The sequence below is a fragment of the Cebidichthys violaceus genome, unplaced genomic scaffold (assembly GCF_023349555.1).
Source record: "Cebidichthys violaceus isolate CVI_PGR_0920_01 unplaced genomic scaffold, fCebVio1.0.p SCAF_73, whole genome shotgun sequence".
Taxonomy (NCBI): domain Eukaryota; kingdom Metazoa; phylum Chordata; class Actinopteri; order Perciformes; family Stichaeidae; genus Cebidichthys; species Cebidichthys violaceus.
The window spans coordinates 135,437-146,097 of NW_027176957.1; the positions used below are offsets into that span (position 1 = coordinate 135,437).

A 10,661-nucleotide genomic window follows, 5' to 3' on the forward strand; every position below is an offset into this window, starting at 1 on the left:
GTCACTTTTAGTGTCTTTGTATTTGCTTTGTGTCTATTTGTGGTCATTTTGTGTCTCTTTGTAGTTATTTTAAGTTTCTTTATAGTTGCTTTGTGTCTTTGGTACTTGTTTGTCGTCTCTCTGTAGTTGTTTTGTCACTTTTAATATTGATTGTGAGTCACTTTGCAGTTTGTAGTGCATTGACGAGGCGGACGCACATGTTGCGTTGGTTACTTTATTCGGCCATGGAAAACTCTTGAGTAAGTACTGCGCATGCGCGCTACAACTACTAAGGAAGGACCGTGTTCACTGAGGTCCAAAAAGCATTTGTACTCATTACAACCATAGTAGTGATCAATATACCACACAGTTGTTTTGATCTCTTTGTAGTCTTTTTGTGTCTCTTTGCAGTTGTTTTGTAATCTTTTTGTGTCTCTTTGTCGTCTTTTTGTGTCTCTTTGCAGTTGTTTTGTAATCTTTTTGTGTCTCTTTGTAGGCCCCTTCAGTAACCCATCTATTATTCACAGTGACGTGATACAACAAGTGGAGGAAGTCATCTCAACCACAGACAAAAAATAAACAGAAGTACAAAGCATAAAGGAAGTAAGAGGAGTGAAAGACAGCTCATGTGTGCACATACAGTTATTTTAGGTCTTTAAAGTGTTTTTCAATCCAGACGTCACAAAGTTCATTATTAAAGCATAATTTCAGCTACTTTCCAGACAATAAAGATCTTTCTGAAACACAATCTTTCGTTTACGTCCTGCCCTCACTCTCAGCAGAACAAATATAACTTTATCCAGGAAGCAGTGTGACAAGAACAAGTTACACACAAACAGAGCAGAGAATAACTCCATTTACCTAAAATAGAACTAGGGAAGGATGTAGTGACCACTTCAGTCAGTGGTCAGTGTGAAGTCATGAAAAGTAAATCTTCAAAATTACATTTTCAATAATTCAAATGACTAAAGATCCAACTGAACCTTACTCAACACTACGTTACGTGGATCTTTGTGTGTATTTTTGTTGTGGGTGGTAAAATCTCGCTAACTTGTGTTATTTTTCTCATAATTTTTCGACTAACCTCAAAGGTTCTCAGAATATTAACCCCTTCCTCCGGCTCTGTCTTTCTGGGTTTTTTTAACCCACACTGGTCCAAATACGCAGTCATCGGTTTTAATGGCCGCTAACAAACACTTGTTGACATGATGTATTAATTTGCTGCAGCGCTAAAAAAGAGCTGTGGTTATTTAGTATATGTTGACAAATGAATTGGTGAAACACAGTTTCTTCCTAAAAACACACAAACGGGAGACTTACCGTCTTTTAGGATAAAATGTTCTGTGCAACTCAATACATAAATTAACATCTAAAGGACTGGAATTTAATAAATACAAAATATTTTTCTGTTTCTTCATTTCTTTCCACTTTTTAAAAAATATTTACATATTTAATTAATTCTATATGTCTTTATGATAATAAGGGAGGCTGTTCTACATCCTGGTCCCTCTTTGAGTGTTGGTGAACCGACACAGCGTACAAAATTATGTCTTTTTGACATTTTGATTTAGCTTTCAAAATAAAAAAAGTACATTAGTAGATTAGAATTCGTGCTTTAAAGAGTAACACAGCAGTGAAGTACATTAGTTTCAGTTTTGTTTTAATAAAATAAATTGTGCCAATACACAAAAACGTTAATGTTAACTCAAGAAACATGTGAAGGGAAGGCAGGTTTTCTATTTATTTATTAAAAACAGGATTCATATCGACAGCTCAGAATATACAAAGTACAGATTATGACACTGATGTGTTAGATTAATTTGTCATATTACCTTACCAACCTTTAGAGGGAAATACTGTGGTTAAGGGGAAATTACGTAGCTAATATTTACATAGTATTTTTCTTATTGTTCATCAAAATATAATACATGTCTGCCATCCTCCACCTGTCCACCAGATGGCCTTAGACCTTCCTACTGGCCCCAGTCACCTGACCCTCTCTCACCTGCTCACCTGTCTCCACTTTCCCTCGTCAGCCCTGCTGTACAAACACCAGCCTCTTCCCACCAGTTTGTCTAAGTTGCTATCTTCCTTCATACCTTTGCTTACGAGCCACAAGAACCAGAACCGGACCCAGTACCTGGACTTCACAGGACCACCCAGTAAGCCTATACCTTCAATAAATCACCAAACTGATCCTGTCTGCCTGCTTTGTCTGCGTTTGGATTCAATCCTGTATTACCTGAGTTAAATACACATATATTAAGTCTCATGAGTTTTCATAAAGAGGCATTTTTTAAGGCGTTTACACAACAAGGGCATTTTTTTTGTGCATTAGTGGTCTAAATTCTTTTAAGCAAATGTTTTTTAAATAAATACTTTAAAAAAGAATGAAAATATTATACAGCATCCCCTACTTTATGGTGTGTTTGACTCTAAATGGAGCATAATGTACTAAATGAACATCATGCTGTATTGAAGAAGACTGTAAACTAGAGATTGAGACCATAAACTCATGTTTACAATGTTTACTGAGGGAATAAATCAAGAGAGAAGTAGAGTCATTTTAGACTAGACTTCTATACAACCAGAGGAGTCGCCCCCTGGTGGACACTAGAGAGAATGCAGGTTCAACTGCCAAAACTAAGAACTTAAAGATGGTGGTCGGTGTTGTTTCCTGGTGCTTTAGGTTTCTCCAGTAAAAAATATGTGTTTTCAGGGAGCTGTGACGAACCTGTTGATTGAGAAAACAATTCAGAATTTAGTTAAATCAGAAAATTACCATCTGCATCTCATTCAGTATTTTGATAATATATAATACATGATTCATACTTTAATGGCTCTTGGAACCACTAAACCTACAGCACACCTATGTATTGAAATTACCTTTATTAATTCCACCAATTATTGGGTTGTCGATCAAGGAATATGTGGAGTCATTAGGTAGTGATGTCTCTGTGAGAAATAAATGAAACATAATGAATATATACTATATGAAACTACAATATTTGGTCAAATGTTGATGAGAGCTCAGTCTTTACCACTTTTCTTCTCCACTCGTGGAAGATCAGGGATGGTGGAGTACATCGGATCGTTATTGTGCGATCCATCTATTAAAATGTTTTACCAACAAGCATTATTTACCAAAATAAAAGACCTTAAGACAGTCAGAATTTTTCAGCTTTTGTCTGTGTAATTATTTACCTTGAAAATCTGTCATGCAGTATGAAGCTGTTGGTCCAGCCAAGCTTCCTCCGCCTGTCAACGATGAACATATAAATGCAGTTTAGTGTATTAAGATGTAAAACAGTAGAAAATAACATTTATATCTACACTTGTCCATAAACCTTTTATGTGTGTTTTTTAATTATCTTTGCACATGCACTTCAGATATATATTTAAGTAATCAGAAATGTCACCACACCATTCAAGCAGAAATAACTCTGTAGAATTTCTGCCTCGATTATAATAGAAAGAGGAAGTTGTGTTTAAAATAAAAAAAATAAGGAACCCTTATTATTTCCCACCGTTTGTCGGCTGAGACACGACTCTATCCTGTATCTCCTCATAGACGGGGCATATTTCTGCATGTCCTGTGGAAAAAAATTGTTAACATTAGTAATCCTGAGTAACTATTGATTATCTGCTTTAAAAGCCTGATGCCAAACACACAGAGCGGTGTCACATTGGGCCTTAATGTAGCGTGACATAAGTGTGATGTTGTGTGTACACAAACTTTGGGAAGTACCGCAAGTAAACATGTCACCATTACTGCTGCAGCGCATGTATTTCAATGGAAGCTGTCCTAAGAAGTGTTCAATTTTCTACGCTTACCTTTACTTTCTATGTAACATTAGCTTTGACAGACATTTCTGGAAGTTTGTGAAGAACCTGGGCAGTTTTCTCCCGCAGTAGTGTCAAATTTCAACTTGCTAGCTTAGCTAACGTTAGTGGGCTAAAAACACTGTCTATTAACCGTGACCGTTACACTACGTTAACGTGACTGCTTCATAAAGTTAACCTTGTGTTACAACTTTAACCGCTACCGTTACACAACGTTAACCCTGTGTTACTACGTTAACCGTGACTTTTTCACGTTAACCATGATGTTGCACAACGTTAGTCTTGACTGTTGCACAACGTTAACCGTGACTGCTTCATAATGTTAACCCACGTGTTAACCATGGACAAACCTACTTGTTTAGAGAGCCAGAGAATCCAAAATGGAGGAATTTAATACATCATTTATTTTTGTTACTTAAAAAACTGCCAAACTATCTCTTCTCTATTATAGCTATCAGAGCTTATTATAATTTTAAATTATATATTTATTTATTATCCATTAATTTGCTGAAGTTATGAAATATGAATTAATTTATTATTATTCATATTGCATTGATGTTTATACAGGGGAAGTTTGATTCACCTCGTCTTTTAATCCTGCGTCTCCAAGCAAAGTAGACAATAATGATGATGATGATGACAAGGAGGAGGAGGAAGGCGACTATTCCAGGCACTAAACCAAGAGGTAGGTCCTTCTCTGGAGGTAGGTCCTTCTCTGGAGGTAGGTCCTTCTCTGGAGGTAGGTCCTTCTCTGGAAGACAAAGTAAGAAATAATAACTCACAACATGTCATTTAGAAACACAGCTGAGTGGTACTCAAAGATAGTGTTATTATATTATCTATATATTTATTTATATTATTATTATATAGTCCTACTTGTGCTTGTTGTTGTTGTTGTTGTTGTTGTTGTTGTTGTTGTTGTCTTCTTGTCTTCTGTGTGGGGCAGAGGAATACATACAGTTTATATTTTACCAGCTCTCACAGATTAATCGCCTTTTCATTAATTTCATTTCATGTTAAGATCTGTTTCATCTTACTGTTCTTGTTCTTTTTGTCTTTTTTTTTGCGTGTTTTTGTTGTTGTAGTCGTGTCTTCATTGGTCAGGGGTGTAGTTGATGGTAGAGGTGTTGTTTGTGTTGTTGTAGGTGTTGAGGTTGAGGTTATTGTTGTTTTTGTCTTGTCTTCTGTGTGGGCCAGAGGAGTACAGTTTATATTTTACCAGCTCTCTCAGATTGATCACCTTTTCATAAACTTAATTTCATGTTAAGATCTGTTTCATCTTACTGTGTTGAGTAGTCCTGTCTTTATTGGTCAGGGGTGTAGTTGATGGTAGAGGTGTTGCTGCTGCTGTTTGTCTTGTTTTAGGTGTTGTAGTTGAGGTTGTAGTTTTGCCTTCAGTGTGAGAGAGAGGACATAAAGACACAGCATCTCTCATCTCTTCACCTCAGGAAGTCATCAGTTCATAACACTCATTTTGAGCGGGGGAAGGGCTGCGGTTTATTACTTTAATGTCATTTAGAGACACAACTTTCTCACGACTCAAACCAGTTGAATGCAGAGGATGTTTGCTTGATTAAAATACAAGAAGGAACTGTACCATTTCACCTCTTGGTTGAGGTTATTATTTTGTGTTATCTGTTTAAAGGAATAGAAAATGTCACTATGAATAATCAGCAAAAGCCTGCAGCTGGTTAGCTTAGCTTAGCATAATGACTGAAAACAGGGGGAAACAGCTAACCTGTTCCAAAGGTAACGGAATCCACCAACTGGCACCTCTAAAGCTCACTGATTAACATCTTAGATCTGTTCATTCTACATCGTTAAGTTTGACTAAACTGACTGTTTGGGGGGGGGGGTGGGGTTTCACGATAAACCTTTTTTTCTGCGTCCAACCACATTCTGCAAAGACCTGCCTCCTACTCGACCTCTGGCTCAGACCCTGATATCCTATGAATCTAGAAACGTATATAAAATGATCGCAGCTTTGGACATGAATGGCTGGCTAGTCAGCTAGTTAGCTTGTCCTTCTCCACAGCGGTGGTTGGTGAGGCGGAGGGACTGTTAGACCTGCTGTTTGGCTGATTTTCTGTCACCAGTGTAGCATTAAAGCATGGTGGAACGAACAAACCAGCTAACTAGCTAGCTAATTGCTACGTCCACCGTGCTTTAATGCAACACTTGTCATGGAAAATAAGCAAAATGAGTGTTTGGATGAAGCATTAAGTTGTTAAAATCTACTCATTGACTCTGGCTCTCTACACTTCGTAACGTTACGACTCCACAGCTTGTTTTAGTCGTTCACCATTACCACGGCAACGTAAAGAACACATCAAAATGTCTGCCGCTTTGACCATCGTGCTACGTTGATTTGAATGTCTGGTCTATTTCTATTTCTATGGGTGAACCTAAATGGAAAAGTTAGTCTGGAGATCTGTCTTGATTGTTTACAAACCAAAAAGTTCAAGATGACAACCTGTGGTGTCTCTGGGATGAACAAGCCTCTAAAGAAGTCTGCTTTACTTCCTCACATATTTCTTTGTTCCTCTCTGACTTCTTGTGTCTCACCTTTGGTCACAGTCAGATACGCAGCAGGTTTTCCATCACAGTAGTAAAGTCCAGAGTGTTTCAGCTCCACAGATGTTATAGTCAACGTCTGGTCAACAGGTGAAACATAAAACCCTTTCTGGTCTTTTATTTCACCAATGTTTCTGCTGCTCCATATTTTTAAAAATGATCCTCCAACATCAGGAGGACATTTCAGAGTGACGTCTGTCCCCTCTGTAGCATGAAGTCTAGTTGTTCCTGTACACACAAAAAACATTCATGTTTTATAATGCACCATCATAAACTCATCACATGTATTCATGATAAACAATATCAAGTTTTAGGAGTATTTCCATTTAACATGTTCTTCATGTACATGAGATTTTAGAGGACTTCATTTGATGAGATCTTCCCTCATGTGACCTGAGGACTTGTTTCTTTTACAGCATCTATATTATAGTACATTTATTTAAAAATGATTAAATAAATGATCTTTAAGAGTAAGAACTCATAATTTCCCCTCACCAATCAGCATTCCCTTCAGTCTGTTTTAAAACCTTCAAAGAAAACGACTGAATTTCTACCTTTTTCTTAACTCCTTTCCTTCGTGAGGAGTTCAGTTTGAAAATGTGATAGTTTGCAGTTGTATAAATAATAATGTAGTAATGTGTTTTAGTAAAGTGTGTTGAAATCTTTAAGAATAAAAATAAAATGACTATTTTGCAACAAATACCCAGAAATGCAGAAGTACACCAAAAAGCTTCTCAACTACAGTACCGAGAATAAATATGAATGTTGTCACAATATAAGGTATAAAAGCTAGAAATGTACAATTTCATTAATGTAACAAAGTTTTAGAAACATACATCATTTAGCTCAGGGACGCGATGCTAAAACATGAAGAAGAAAACATCAAAAGACCTTTAAGAGTGAGACGTTACCTGGTGGGATCACCGTCAGCTCCACAGCTTCACCATTACAGAAGTATCTTCCAGAGTCTGAGACGGTAACTCTGCTAATGAACAGTGACTTATCTGCCAATGAATTGTATCGTCTCTGTGGGTCATGAATGTGTTTTATGTCCTGGTCACCTTCAACTGTCAGAATGTTAACTTGACGTCCATTAATCTCTCTGCTCCACGTCACATTGTCCTTCACAGAGTGAGGACAACCAAGAGAGGCTGAGGTCTTTTCCTCAAATATTTCATGGATCATTTCTGCAAAACAAACAAAATTACAATAAACTAACATCTGTTCTCAGAATTTAAATATTGTTAATTTAATATTGTAAAGAACTCAGGAGACCAAGTCAACGTTAATTAATTTTACAGTAGTGTTGTTATTTAACTAGCTTACTTCACTAACCCAAATACATAACATAACCAAGTACTTTAGTTGTTTAAACACAACATAACCAAGTACTTTAGTTGTTTAAACACAACATAACCAAGTACTTTAGTTGTTTAAATATAACATAACCAAGTACTTAGTCTCCTAAACACACAAGTAGTTTATTTCTAAAGATGATGTCACGAGTTAAACTGAATGGAGCCTCGATGTTAACCCTCGATGTACTAAACTCTGGTGAGATGGTTGAGCTCAGGCTTTGACCTGGACTGGTTCAGGTGAGGGTCGGTCCTCAGGTTTTCACAGATCTAGGTTTTATGATCTAGAAACGATCCCGTCGCTGACGCGTCCAAACTGAGTCTAAGTTGTTAGCTGGAGCGTGAACCCAAAGTTCAACTTTAACTCTGATCTCTAAATAGAGTCCAGTGGCTTTTAGACCGCCAGGAAGTTCAAATTCAACTGCAAGGAACGAATGATAGTTCCATTTCTACTCCACGAGAACAACAAGTCATCACAGGACTGTCTGATGAGGATCTGAGTTCATAAAACATTTAAGTTAAAACTTGTTGAATGATGGAGAACACACTTCCTGAAGAGCGTTCACTGAACACGTAACTCACAGATGATTGTCGGCTGTTGAACCTCTCAACAACACTTGGTTGGAGTTGAACTACAAACCTCACACACTCTTATGAAACAATCTAAAGAACAATATTAAAACTGATGAATGTGAAGAGTCCTTACCTGCGGTGGCGTTCCAGGCCAGCACTAAGGCTAACAGATAGCTGCAGATCTTCATCCTCCTCTTCACACAGACTGACGTGACTGATCAGTGATCACAGTTTACATCTGAAGTGAGAACAGGAACTCAGCCGTCTGGGCGTAAATGTCTACTTCCGCTTACAGAAGAAAAACCACAACATTATATTCATGTGTTCATAATGAACACTTGTGTTTCCTCTTATTTTAATCCAATATAACTTACAATTAACCTTTTAAAAACGAGGCCTATTTGCAGGCCTCAGCTCGAATAAAGATAAGAAATACCTAATTAATTGTATAAAAAAAAAAAAAAAAAAATTAAAAAAAAAAAAAACTTTTTTTATATATTTTTGAGATGAGAAAAATCATGGAACTATCAGAATACATGTTACTGGTTCACATAAGATAAGGATGGAACACAGCAGAACTTGGAAAACTCAAAAGCTCGATCTTGAAAAACAGCACTTTTAGGGTATTGTTTTTTGGAAAGTATGGGTATCCAAGACTTTTAATATGCTGGGCTCTTAGAACAACTGATATAGGCTCTATATACACAGCTATACATAGATACAGTGAAACATTTATGAAATATAGAGCATTTCAAATTAGAAAACTGATCAAATACTCCAAGATTTGAATAAAAAAGTATTTTTAAAATTCAAAAACACTCTATATCACTTCTATGTATCACTCATGATGTTCATTGAATCAATAGACCGAAGATTGGACCTTTTTTGAGTGTTTTAAGCTCTTTCTATGCCCTTTTTAGTTATTTAGTTTAAGGTCAAATCCTGCTTCAGACTCTCTGTTCAGGGCTGTATCTCAGCCCCCCCTTCTCCGATTTTCACCATTGAGACATCCTTCGAACCTTAGGAGCCAATAGAATTGCCTGGAATTGAAAGCTAGATGATTGACAGCACTATTAGCCAATAAAGCTCAAAAAGGTCCAGCTCTGAAATCTGATTTGCTGAGCTTCCAACCCTCCCAAGAATCCGAGGAGTGTCGGAGAGACACGAATCGAACGGATTCACACGGAGCACCAGCAGCTGGACAAACATGCGTTGGAAGTACGGAGATATTCCATTTTTTCGCTGAGATTCGACCAAAAGTAAGTACAATATTCGATGAAAGCTGTGTGACTTTTTGTGTTCGAAGCTGAATATCTCTGCGATGGTTTACCGGGGAGAGAAATGGAAACTATGTCCGTAATCTCCGTCAGGCGCTCGTGCTTTTTCATGCTGCATGTTCGTAGGTAGCACGTTGCTAACGGAGTGTAGCAGCCTTTTTCTCCGGTCTGTCCCAGTCATATCGAGTATGATTTATGATATTTTGTTATTTGTTTGCTTGGCTGATGGGAGATGTGTTTGTCTCATGTAGAAGTGACCTAGTTCATGTTGTTCCCAGGACGCTGAGGTTTCTGCAGAACTATAACATCACTATATTCGTTCTTCGTGGGTTCTCTGCCAGTTACTTTTAACACAAAACTCTCTAAGTTTTGATGTACTCTGCGTCCAAATGGGGGACCCTCAGGTGTATCTGGTTTTAATAAAGTGTCAGAAGCTGAAATTACTTTTATTAATGTTTAGACCTCAGATGTGTTCATGAGTCATAATCCTCACTGATGCACTTGATGTGAAAGAAGCAGAAAAGACATATTTGAACCTTCATTAACAAATGTGTTTACAACTAATAAGTCAGATATGTTCTGTCCTTCAGCTCTGCTTTGGTCTCCACCAGCTCCTGATGGAGATATCTGAGTCTCTATCTCAACGCTGCTGATCGACTCTTAACCAAATTAAGGTTGTTGTTTTTTTTGTTATATTTCTCTTTGTCTCTGGAACTATTTTGACACATTCAGTTAGATTTGACTGCTGCACGTACATAAATAGTTGCTTACACTGATTTCACATCTGCTAGAGTCGGTCTGTGTTCTGTCCGGCCGGCATGATTCACCATAATCGTAATAAAACATGTCTTGTCGTCCTTTCAGCCAGCTGTCCTCCTCCTCTCTGATCAACCCGCTCTGTAGATTCATTCTCCCAAACTCCCCTTTGACCTGAGAACAACAGAAGCTCTGAACATGTTGTGTAGCAGACTGAAGACTCATCTCTCACCACCTCTACATGTAGATCAACGTAGATCAGATATTTGATCAGGCTGATGTACTTTCATGACTCTTGCAACTT

General features: G+C 37.5%; 1 protein-coding gene across 2 annotated transcripts; it reads right to left on the reverse strand.

Annotated features, from left to right (window-relative positions):
• Positions 1 to 1,721: 1,721 nt before the first annotated feature.
• Positions 1,722 to 8,538, reverse strand: LOC137891996 (uncharacterized). Of its 2 annotated transcripts, none has more exons than XM_068736874.1 (12): positions 8,458 to 8,538; positions 7,308 to 7,583; positions 6,388 to 6,624; positions 5,107 to 5,214; positions 4,860 to 5,006; positions 4,699 to 4,752; positions 4,406 to 4,573; positions 3,507 to 3,572; positions 3,184 to 3,237; positions 3,021 to 3,089; positions 2,866 to 2,934; positions 1,722 to 2,713 (listed from the first exon to the last, which is right to left on the reverse strand). In XM_068736874.1, exons 1-12 carry the CDS (start codon positions 8,510 to 8,512, stop codon positions 2,631 to 2,633), a joined length of 1,386 nt encoding a protein of 461 aa, XP_068592975.1. In that variant the 5' UTR covers positions 8,513 to 8,538; the 3' UTR covers positions 1,722 to 2,630. The 2 variants fall into 2 exon arrangements, with proteins under 2 accessions (XP_068592975.1, XP_068592974.1); XM_068736873.1 differs by having other exon boundaries at positions 4,699 to 4,755.
• Between the last annotated feature and the right edge of the window lie 2,123 nt (positions 8,539 to 10,661).

Excerpts from the sequence above, each read along its gene's own strand:
- LOC137891996 (XM_068736873.1), bottom strand. The coding sequence starts at position 8,512 with ATGAAGATCTGCAGCTATCTGTTAGCCTTAGTGCTGGCCTGGAACGCC. Across the intron at positions 6,625-7,307 it reads GCTGACGGTGATCCCACCAG|GAACAACTAGACTTCATGCT; the intron begins GTAACGTCTCAC and ends TTGTGTGTACAG. Across the intron at positions 5,215-6,387 it reads GTATCTGACTGTGACCAAAG|GCAAAACTACAACCTCAACT; the intron begins GTGAGACACAAG and ends CTCACACTGAAG.